Here is a 12,371-nt window from a genome sequence, read left to right as displayed (position 1 = left end):
TATAATTAGTTATTTCCAAGTTATAGGATTGGTAATGCTAAAAATTTCCCCCAACTTTTTAATTTTGAAATTTCCAGACCCACAGGAAAGTTGAAAGAAAAGTACTATTCAATGAACGACCGTATGTCCTTTACCTAGTCACTGTTAGCTATATTTGCTTTCTCTATATACTATACCTAAGTAGATGTACACTTTTTAATTAAACCATTTGAGAGTAAGTTGCAGAGGGCTTGACGTGCAGTCCTAAACACTTCAGCCTGCTTCTCCTAGTGAGAGCAATCCTACTCATAACAATAATACTATGACCACACCTAAGAAAACTAATAATCACTCTAAAAAAGTCCACATTGCAATAGTTCCAAACATGGCTTTACTAGCCGTGACACCATCACAAATATACATATTGGTCTCTGCTCATGCTTCCTGGCACAGAGCTCCTAAAATCCTTGTAACTTCCTAAATGACAGGGGTGCTAGGAGCATCTTTTGCTCTAATATTTGGTTTCTGACCCCAGTTCTTGACACATAGTTCTTAAGTTCATTGGAATTTCCTGGGTGACAGGAGCATCTTTTCTTCTACTGAAGCAACTTTAGTGGGATCCTGGACAGCTCCGCAACGGGGTCTGGTCACCAGAAAGAACAAGCCATGATCAGAAGCGCAGCAGCATTCAGTCCCACTCTGCTATCCTCCAGAGAGGGGAGAGAAGCTAGATACTGAGTTAATAATCAATCACACTACATGAAGCCTCCATAAAAATCCCTAAAGTATGGGGCTCAGAGAGCTTCTAGGTTGGTAAACACATCCATGTGCTGGGAGGGTGGTACACCCCAACTCCACAGGGACAGAACCTGACGCACTTGGGATCCTTCCAACCTCACCCTCTTCATGTGGCTATTCATCTGTATCCTTTACAATAAATCAGAAAACTGAAGTGTTTCCCTGAGTTCTATGAGCCCATCAGAACAAAGTATTGAACATAAGGAGGGGGTTGTGGAAACACCTAATTTGTAGCCAAGTCAGACGAAAGTGTGGGGAACCACTAGTGGAGATTTGTGTCTGAGGTACAGTCTTGTGGAACTGAGTCTGCAATAACTAATCTGTGGGGTCTGTATTAACTCCAAGGATTGTCATAATTGAATTGCAGGACACACAGTTGGTATCTACAGAGTTGGAGAATTGGCGCGGAAGAAAAACCCACACATTTGATCAAAAGTACTAGTGTGAGTATGGAGGAAAAAAACTGTTTTCCTTTTCAGAAACTGAAAAAGTTTTTTTAAAAAGTCACACAATGCAACTACTTGTTATGTTTAGATGCGGTACATACTGAATAACACCACTAGCAACTTGCATATTTAATAATTTTATAAAAATTTAAATTTAAATTAAATTAAATTAAATTTTTTTTGAGACATGGTCTTGCTCTGTCGCCCAGGCTGGAGTGTAGTGGCACAATCTTGGTTCAATGCAACCTCCACCTCCCAGGCTCAAGCAATTTTCCTGCCTCAGCTGCCTGAGTAGCTGGGACTACAGGCACACGCCACCAGGCCTGGCTAATTTTTATATTTTTTGTAGAGACGGGGTTTTGCCATGTTGCCCAGGCTTGTCTTGAACTCCTGAGCTCAGGTTATCTCTCCACTTCAGCCCTGCAAAGTGCTGGGATAACAGGCATAAGCCACTACACCCAGCACATTTTACAAATTCGAAACACAACTATGAGAAAGAACCATCAAAACAAATACACATTATAAATTTATATATTATTTTATCCTTTCGATCACCTTTCTTGTGGGAGAAAAGTAAATTAAAGTGAAAGGGAAAATGAAAAAAAATGTTTCTGATCAAACATACATTTTTTACTAATTTGTTGAGTCAGTAGAGAATTCAGGGAAACGCTACCAGTCACTTTTAAGTTATTGGAAATAATTATAACATATATCTATCCACGTGAACATATTTACTTCATTTATGAATTATACTCACTGATCTGAATTTGCAGCAAGCTTGTTATGTTCATGAATCGTTTCCTGGACACAGTCTTCAAGCATTCGCACATGACTATCACTATGGCATAAAAAAGATACAGCAAATTTAAAGGAATAAACAGTAAGAGAAAAAGTTCAGAACACGCTTCTGCTGTATTATGGTGCTATAGGCATTCAAAGTTACTTCACTAAGGACTATCTTTAGTGTCCTCAGTCATACCACTAAACAACTAGCTGAAAAACCAGTGAGAAAAAATGTTAAATTTACCTACATGATGGCAATCTAAACAGTTTTCAATGAGATAAGTCTTTATTTTAGAATGGAACACAGCCTCAATATTAAAAGGCAAAAAAAAAAAGAAAAGAAAAAAATCAGAAACGCCACTTGTAGTATGCTTAAACATAAACATGTAAACATGCTGTCTCTAGTATTCTGAAAAACTACAACAGGATTTTAAAATTCCCACAGTGAAAGAATTGCTATAATCAACACCTCACCTTTTTGCATTAGTAATACAGATTATTCGTCCTCTATTTCCAACACGTTCTGCATTCTCCATGAGTAGAGTACGAGCCTCGTGTTGGTATTCGGTAATTTTGCAGAGAGTTTCCACTGCTGCAACAAGACCATGCAGAATACTGCAGCACTCTGGATCTGCCCGAGGATTAGGAGGCCCAACAGCAGCTAATGCTGCCATTAGCTAAGTAAAAGGGAAAACAATTATGTTGACAAAAGTATGTGCAATTCAGATAAAAATATCACAAGAAAGAAAACTACACACCAATGTATCTTACATATACGGACATGAACATTCTTAAAAAAATAGTAGCAAACCAAATCCAGTAACACACAAAGAATTATACACCATGAACAAGTGGGACTTATTCTAGGAATGCAAAGTTTATTTAATATGCAAATACCAATTATTACAATACATCATATATCAATAAAATAAAAATCACACGATCATCTCAATAAACACAGAAACAGCACTTGACAAGATCCAAAACCTTTTCATAATTAAAAAAATTAGCAACAGAAGGGAACTTCCTCAAGATAAAGGACACCTATGAAAAACCTACTGATAACATCATACTTAATGGTGAAAGATTGGATGAATTCTCCCTACTCATCAGTAACAAAGATGTTTACTCTCATCACTTCCATTCAACACTGTACTGGAAGTTCTAGCCAAGGCAATAGGAAAGAAAAAGAAATAAAAGAAATCCATGCCAAGCCCAGTGGCTCATGCCTGTAATCCCAGTACTTTGGGAAGCCAAGGCAGGACAATTGCTTGAGGCCAAGAGTTCAAGACTAGGCTGGGCAACAAAGCAAAACACCGTTTCTGTAAAAAGAAAAAAAAAAAACTAAAAAATCAGCTAGGTGGGGTGGTGTACACCCACAGTCCTAGCTACTTAGAAGGCTGAGGCAGAAGGATCGCTTGAGCCCAGGAGTTCAGCCACTGAACTCTGGCCTAGGTGATGAAGAGAGACAAGAAAGACAGAAAGACAGAAAGGAAGGAAGGAAAGAAGGAAGAAAGGAAGGAAGGAGAGAGAAAGAAAGGAAGAAAGAAGGAAAACGGGAAGGAAGGAAGAGAGAGAGAGAGAACGAACAGAATCCAGATTGGAAAGAAAGAGGTAAAACTATTTCTATGTTGCAGATGACATGATCCTGAATTTATGAAATCCCAAGGTATCCACTAAAAATCTATTATAACTAATATACAAGTTCAGCAAACCTGTAGTATACAAGATTAATACACAAAAATCAATTGTATTTCTATATACTTATAATAATCTGAAGACTAAATTTTTTTAAATCCCACTTAAAACAGCATCAAAAATAAAATACTTAGAAATAAATTTAACAAGAACTATAAAACTTATACTCTGAAAACGACAAAACATTGTTGAAAGAAATTAAAGATCTAAAAAATGAAAAACATACCATGCTCACGGATTGGAAGAGTTAATATTGTTAAGATGGCCATATTATCCAAACTGACCTACAGTGTCAACATAATCCCCAACTTCTTTGTAGTAATTGATAAGGTGATTCTAAAATTCATATGGAATTGCAAGGGACCCAGACTGGCCAAAACAATCTTCAAAAAGAACAAGGTAAGAAGAGTCACACTTCCTATTTTTAAAACTTACTACAAAACAATGGTAATCAAGATAGTCTGGTACTGGCATAGGATAGATATAGAGACATAAAGGTTTAACATAGGGAAAAGGTGTGACATGGATAACCAAAGCTAAACATTAAATATAGACAAGATTATACATAATTTATACAAAATGTACATTCTTTTACATATTCTTGAACACCAGTGATTTGCTATATAGTTGCTTTCACAACTGGAGTTTCCCCCTCCATTCAAAATTTAAAAGCAATGAATGGGATATCATGTACCTTCACCTTGGGAAAGCAAAAGTAGTAATAATTCCTTTAAGACTAGCATACCTACTCATCAAATGCACACTTTTACTGCTGCAGAGGTGCAGTCAGTAGGTACAAATCTACACAGATTTGTACTTATTTTTATTCATATACTACTAGAAAGCCTTCACACTTCTTTCACAGTACCTCTTGAGAAAGGTAAACACTTCTTTCACAGTATTTAAAAAAGAGTACAGTGGAAACGTATGGAATTCTTAAAATTGTTTTTTCAGGTAATAGTATATTAAGAAAATTCTGGAATGATATTAGTGCAAAGCCAAGCCAATCAAAGCCTACTGAGTGAATTATCTCAAAAGAATGAAAGGTTAGCTTTGTTTATATATATTATAATACTAATCACAAACATTTTAAGATCAACAGTATGATAAAACACATTTTCTTTAAAAGCGTTCTATTTAAAACTAACCTCGGAGAAAAATAAAATAGAATAAAATTTTAAAAAAAGACAAAGAAGCCAGGCATGGTGGCTCATGCCTGTAATCCCAGCCCTTTGGGAGGCCAAGGCAGGCAGATCACTTGAGGTTAGGAGATCAAGACCATCCTGGCTAACACAGTGAAACCCCATCTCTACGAAAAATACAAAAAATTAGCTGGGCATGGTGGCTCACACATGTAGTCCCAGCTACTTGGGAGACTGAGACAGGAAAATCACTTGAACCCGGGAGGCGGAGGTTGCAGTGAGCCAAGATTGTGCCACTGTACTCCAGCCTGGGCAACAGAGTGAGACTCCGTCTCGAAATAAATAAATAAATAAATAAAAGAAAAAGAAAAACAAACAAAAAATAATAAAAACACCTTGGATGGGATTGTTACCACTGCATAGCAACCGTTAACAAAAAAAATTTTGGCATTAAATAATTCAAATAATATATTCAATTATTTCACTAAAGCCTTGTTTCTCATGTTGTTCACATTCATCAGGGAAGGACCTCGTAGACTGAAGTCTTCTATCCAACTAAATAATGGCAAAGAACATAAGCTACTAGTAACTCAGTATCTTTAGACAAATAATGTTAAAACATAAACCTAAGTGGTTGAACATGAGTTGATTTCTGCTTCCTCCACTAAAATCGAAGTAAAAGATTTTACTTACTAAAAAACATAAACCAGGGCTGTGCGTGGTGGCTCACACCTGTAATCCCAGCACTTTGGGTGGCCGAGGCGGGTGGATCACCTGAGGTCAGGAGTTCAAGACTAGCCTGGCCGACATGGTGAAACCTCATCTGTACTAAAAATACAAAAATTAGCCGGGCGTAGTGGCAGGCACCTGTAATTCCAGCTACTTGGGAAGCTGAGGCAGGAGAATTGCTTGAACCTGGGAGGTGGAGGTTGCAGTGAGCCGAGATCACGCCACTGCACTCCAGCCTGGGCAACAAGAGCAAAACTCAGTCTCAAAACAAAACAAAACAAAACACATAAACCAAAAAAGAAAGCATAAACCCACAAGCGTGAAGTGAGTGGAAGAGACAACAACGAACAAGATAGATATCAACAAGAATATATAAAAATGGATGAAGGAGTGGTGATGAACTTAATAGGACTGAATACGCAGAAATCTAAGTGCCCGTGGAAGGTAAAAGGCAAAATAATATACCCTGCAGAATCCAGGAGAAGTTCAAGAACTGGAGGCACCAATTACCAAACACAGCAGGGTAAGGCAAGATACTAAAAATGTCAATAGCTTGAAGTCAGTTTAAGGAACAACTTGACTCCCAGATCTTACTTACACCCTACCCGTGTAAGTGACTATGTCTCCCCTACCCCACAAGATACAGAATCACATTCCTTGGAAGAACTGAAACTGAAAGGTATCAAACACGGATACAAAAAGCACCTAAGAGAGTAAAGGTAAGATACTAAATCGCTACTGCGCAATAGAACTTACTGTGATGACGGAAATGTTCTCTATCTGTGCTGTCCAATACAGTAGCCACTATCTATGTGAGGCTTACTGTGCATCTGAAATATGGCTAATGCTACAGAGGAAATGGTGTAACTTATCCTCTCCCGTTTCCCAGAGAGCTGACAACCAAGTTGTCATACAGATAAAAGAGTAGAAGAACAGTCCCAGAGAAACCATCTGTCAACTCCAATATTTGGAGGTTCCCTAGTGCAAACAATCGGCTAAAACTACAATGAAGTATAGTCAGCAATACCTACTCCATAACATGTAGATTTTCTAATCTGCCATTTAGTACCTTGCTTTTAAATAAGACTGTCTAGCTAACTACCAGCAGCCATTTAAGAAAAGCCTTAACATAAAAAAAGAACTGTAAGAACACAGAAGGCACAAAAGAAAACATCAAATAAACTAATGTTAATACCTGCAGGTAAAATTACACCCATAAAACAAGAAAAGGATATAACGAAAACAGACATAATTAGAGTATAAGTCAAAGTTCTTGGAAATTAAAAGTACAATCAAATAAAGAGTTCTATAGAAGGGTTAAAAGAGTCAAAAAAGCAGAATGACTGACAATGAGAGGATCATTGAGAAAAACAGTAAGGAATTTAATGCAGGAGGTCTAACATCCTAGGAATGGATATTCGTGAAAGACACAGAACACAGAGACAAGAACATTATCAATGAAACAATGCAGGGAAATTTCCCTGTACTGGAAAATATGAAGCCTAGCACAATGGATGAGAACAGATCAACACCAAGGCACACCACTGAGATTCTAACAGCTTTCAGTGCAAAATTATGAAGAAAAATGGTGTTGGGCTTCTCAGCATTGGAGGCTATAAAACATATAATTTTGTGGAGTATATAATGCCCTCAAAATTTTGAGGAAAAAGTTATTTCCAATACATAATTTCTACACCCAAAGTATCAGCAAAGGGCAAGGTAAACTACAGGCATCCCAGAGGTTATGTTCTACCAAAACAAAAGATTACACAAAGAAAAAGAGAGGAAAAAAAATGGGATCTGAAAAATAGGGAGAGAAGGATGATAGGAGTGCAGTGGGCCTAAAAAGCAGCCAGTCCAAACTGGAGCAGAAGACTGTGCTCCAAGAAGTTCCTCAGGGGACAAAATCAAACTGCTGAATTATCTAATACATTTATGATCAAAATATTGGGCAGTTTTGTAGAAGCATGAGGAAAAGCAGCAATGAATATTATGAAAACAAAACACATGAAGGGGAGAAAAAGGAGATAATAAATCCAGGAATAAACAAAAAGCTATATAAGGAACCAACCATATATATTACTTGGCTTAACAGTGAATAATACTTTATGTAGATGTTATAATGCCAACATGAAACTTTGAAATAACCAACAATTCTGACATATTAATATTGAGAACACAAGGGAAGGTGGCAGGCATTACACACATGAAGGTCAGGAGTTCAAGATCAGCCTGGCCAACATGGCTAAACCCTATTTCTACTAAAAAATACAAAAATTAGCCAGGCATGGTGGCACACACCTGTAGTCTCAGCTACTCGGGAGGCTTAGGCAGGAGAATCTATTGAACCTGGGAGAGGTTGCAGTGAGCCGAGATGGCACAATGCACCCCAGTCTGGGTGACAGCAAGACTCCATCTCAAAATAAATAAATAAGTAGATAAATAAACAGAGAACTCAATAAACGGGAATAAAAACATGTTATTTAGAAATCTGGAAGTAAATATGACAACCGCTAAAAAATGGAAGTTTGCTTGGGGGTGCTGGGTGTAGGAAAAGACTAGAATGGAGATAGCTGTTTTCATATGACTTGGCATTTTAACACTATATGCAAATCCTAGAGTGATTTAAAAAATTAGTAATTTTTTTTTTTTTTTGAGACGGAGTCTTGCTGTCGCACAGGCTGGAGTGCAGTGGCGCTATCTCGGCTCACTGCAGGCTCCACCCCCTGGGGTTCACGCCATTCTCCTGCCTCAGCCTCCACAGTAGCTGGGACTACAGGCGCCCGCCACCTCGCCCGGCTAATTTTTTGTATTTTCAGTAGAGACGGGGTCTCACCGTGTTAGCCAGGATGGTCTTGATCTCCTGACCTTGTGATCCGCCCGCCTCGGCCTCCCAAAGTGCTGGGATTACAGGCGTGAGCCACCGCGCCAGGCCTAAAAAAAAATTTTTTTTAAAGTATTACATTTAGATAATTTACAAATGGCCACAGCTCAAAATCTAACCATACCTCCTGTAAATTTTGGTCTTCTTGAGTCCAAGAATTTAAAACATGTGCTCCAGAGTCACTCACAATGAAATTCACCTAATAGATTCCAAAGAAACAATTAGTATTCAACTCTAATTTCACTCAATCACCAACATATTTTCAAGTAATATGCAATTTCTAACACTGTTTCACTGATTCATTCATTCTTCATTTTATAGTTACAGAATGTGTAGTACATGCCAGGTGCTATTGCTGGCACTGAGTATATGGGAACAGAGTGATGAATAAAAAAGTTCTGTCACTCACAGAGTGGGGAAAGTCAGGGGAGGGGAGCCTACTAGGACAGAGGGCACTGCGGGAAGAATACTAACAAATAAATGAACAAGATAATTTCAGAGAGTGATAAACGCTATGAAAAATAAGTTAATTAGCTACTTTAGATTGGGTGGTTACAGAAGGACTCTCCATAGAAGTGGCAACTGAAGGCAATCCAAAACCAGCCACCGTAAAGTCAGGGATAGACGATCTGGGTACAGCAAATAACAAATGCAAAGGCATCTAAGCATATACCCTGGAAAGGGTGAAAGTCAGAGCAGGCAGTGGGAGAGGAGACAAACTCAGAGAAATAGGCAGGAGCTGGATCATATAGGGCACTGAAAGCCAAAATAATGGATATGGTTTTTACACTAAGTTTTAAAGTAAAATGCAAATTTGAAAATTTAAAATTACCTGCTATCAGGTAAGATAATGACAAGGAACATTTTGGAAAACTTATCAAATGATGATTCTGACCCATGTTTCTTTTTGGCTAGAGGGTTAGATTTCTTTCTTTACTCTGGACAACGTGATCTAATCTATGATCTTTTTCCCTATATATTGATGAAATACCAGTTTTTCTTCCTCCCCCAAGAAGTTTGATAATTGGTCTTCTCTTCCAAGGCTTATCTGACAGGGATATATTTTATAAGCCACTTTACGTAGATTTATCTCTTTTAAAGCTTACATCAAGGAAGTAAGTGTTATACTTACACGGGAGGAAACTGAGGCTTGGAGAGATTAAGAAATATGATCAAAGTCACACGGCTAGTAGTTAACCATGCCAAGGTCTGAACTGTGCTCTAAATCAGTTATATTCCCTCTCATTATATATTTTTATCATATATAGAATGCACACAAATTTTAAGAAGGGCTTATATTTTAATTTGGAATATACGTGAATGTATAATATCAGACTATGTTCACCTTTACTCTACTGCCCTACCTTCCTCAGTCTAAGAATTGGCTAGGTCCCAGCCTAGGCTGCTTCAAGAAAGACAGAAAGCAAGCCTTCCACTTGTGGCTAACCAAATGACTTTCCCAAAACAAGACATTTAAGATACTGAAATCTAAGATTAAACTTTAATACCTGTAATTTATGTCAATCATCCATTTCTCTTCTTACTGATAAACCATATCCACTCAGCATTCTTAAAAGTATTTCTTTCTAATATGGCCAAACAATACAGCAGTTTAGTATATATTTGCTAAAATTGCAAGCAGCCAGCCAGCTTAGGTTCAAATTCTGGCTCTGCCTCTAAGTAACTATGTGACTCAGGACAAGTTTCTTCTCTTTACCTCAGTTTCCGGATCTACAACAGGGAAGCAACAAACAAGACTGACAGTCAGCTGCTACATGCCAGCACAGTTTGACAGCAGCTCTCAATGGTCAGTCTGTGTTCTATACTGGTTGTTACACACTTTGAATATTGCTTCAATAACTACAGTTCCTACCTAATATGACTGTTATGAGAATTACGGAAATTAATAAATATGAAGCATTTTGAAATATCTCTGGCACATGTAAAGTGCTCAATAATTGTTAGCTGTTATTATTACTGGCCCCAATTAAATATCCATTATATACTAATCCCAAAGGGCAGCGTTATACATTTTAAAGTAATAAACACGTAGTCATACCTATAGCAAATTCATATAAAAAAATTCACTTATGCAGTTAAGTACATCCCCAAAATCATGATTTTGTTTGTACTTCACACTCACCAGCTTTTTGAAAGGAAATATATCATACATTATTCTACAATATTCCATGGAAGATTCTACTGAACAAGTCCACAATGATTTAGATATGGGGGCCAAAGGAATGATTCCTTGGGTTCTATTCTTCACCAGCATATCAAACTCGACATGCTGCCTGCATGATTCTGCCATATAAGGGCAGTGATCCACAACAAACACTGTTTTATGAGATTCAGAAAAAATCTTCATTTTGTTTTAACCTGTAAGGGAAAAAACATATTAGCCAAATATTTATACATAACATTTAATATCTTACATTTTTTCTAATTTTCTCAAGAAGATTGTCTTTCCCTCAAGAAGACTTGGTAGGGAACATGAATAATATGTTCAAAGAAATCTGTCCAACAAAGGACAGTTTAATGAGGTCGTGACCAGAAAGCAACGGTATCAATACACCATATTAGGCTGTCACTCTACCAGGCACAGACAAAAATACCAGTGCATGCATTTTTGGTTTTGCTTTTAAAATGAACTTAAAATTGTCAGAAGGAAACATTTTGACATTTAATTGTATTTGATTCCCTTACATATACAAAACATAATAAGTGGCAAATACTCTTGAAATACAACTTTATGATCCTTGCTAATTGACATTAGTCACATATAAACCCCAAGCCAGCATTTTTGCAATTCCCTCCAAGAAAAAACGTTTGAAGATTTCTGAAAAAGGGGGACTGGCGGGTAGGGGTGCGGAATTAACAGGAAAGAGAAGTGACAGCAAAAGAAAAGGCCAAAACAAAGATAAACATCTCCTAAGATAACCGCACATCAGGTCTTCGCCTTAGGATAAGGACCCCAACTTCACACTCTCCCCTTAGCTTTTGAAACATCACAGTAATATACCAGGTAGAGCAGAAAAACTTAGTTGTTACCACCACACTGGTGTGTAGAAGGAAATTTAAAACTTTTAAAACTTTTTATTAAAACAGAGCATATGGTACTCCCCTGCTTCGCTAACAAAATCTTATACTGAATCGACAATCCACATTCTAAAAGCACATGGCAAGCAAAGCCAAAGTGTTAAATCAAAACGAACTGATTTCTTACGATCCAGATATTTTCACCTCTTGCTTTCAAGACGCATCTCCCCTTCATGCAAAACTCTCTTTCAGAAACCTTCTAGACCCACTTTGCTGGAGGGTGGGGGGTGGAAAATACAAGGTGAGTGGATAGGGAAGACCTCAGTATCGAGGTTCGCTTACTTTCGTGCCTGGTCCTGCAGTGAAAACGAAGAGGCTATGGACCACAGCCTCTCTGGAAAAGGCTGCTGGCTGGGTGGGGAGAGTCAGCGCACAGTCGGGAGTGTCTGGTGCCACAGACAGGGGACTATGCTTTCCCCGATCATCTCCTAGCACACCGGTCCTTCCCAGGCTTCCTAAGAGCAGGAGCGCGCGTGCGCGTGCACACTCAAACACTCGGGCTCGCGCGTGCGCAGAGCGCTCTCCGACAGCCCCGCCAAACCTCCCTTCCCCCTCGGAGGGCCAGGCGTCCCAGTCGCCAAACAGGAAGAGGGCGGGGCCCTCCGCCCCTCGAGATTTTCCACCCGCTAATTTTCCCAGTCACCCATTGGGAAGGAGGATCTGGGCGACCTGAAAGCCTCCCCAACAGCGAAGTACCAACCACGGCCCCCTAACCGTAGGGCCCACCCACCCGGACTCCCCTTCTCGGTCTTTCCACCCAGGCCGGCTTCCCCTGGAAAAACTCGCGAGACTTTACGAGAGGCCCAGCGAAAG

General features: G+C 38.7%; 1 protein-coding gene across 2 annotated transcripts in view; it reads right to left on the bottom strand.

Annotated features, from left to right (window-relative positions):
* INTS13 (integrator complex subunit 13) overlaps positions 1 to 12,299 on the bottom strand; it is a 33,642-nt gene extending 21,343 nt beyond the window's left edge. The window contains exons 1-5 of one of the 2 annotated variants that reach the window (XM_030804344.1): positions 11,841 to 12,299; positions 10,603 to 10,838; positions 8,584 to 8,658; positions 2,481 to 2,683; positions 1,981 to 2,061 (exon numbers count right to left, since the gene is read on the bottom strand). In XM_030804344.1, coding sequence (XP_030660204.1) covers positions 1,981 to 2,061; positions 2,481 to 2,683; positions 8,584 to 8,658; positions 10,603 to 10,827 — 584 coding nt within the window. In that variant the 5' untranslated portion in view covers positions 10,828 to 10,838; positions 11,841 to 12,299. The remainder of the gene's footprint in view (positions 1 to 1,980; positions 2,062 to 2,480; positions 2,684 to 8,583; positions 8,659 to 10,602; positions 10,839 to 11,840) is intronic. The other variant, XM_003265626.4, reaches the window with a different exon arrangement.
* Positions 12,300 to 12,371: the final 72 nt, after the last annotated feature.

This window comes from Nomascus leucogenys, chromosome 23 (assembly GCF_006542625.1).
Source record: "Nomascus leucogenys isolate Asia chromosome 23, Asia_NLE_v1, whole genome shotgun sequence".
Taxonomy (NCBI): domain Eukaryota; kingdom Metazoa; phylum Chordata; class Mammalia; order Primates; family Hylobatidae; genus Nomascus; species Nomascus leucogenys.
This window is presented reverse-complemented; position numbering and strand designations above follow the sequence as displayed.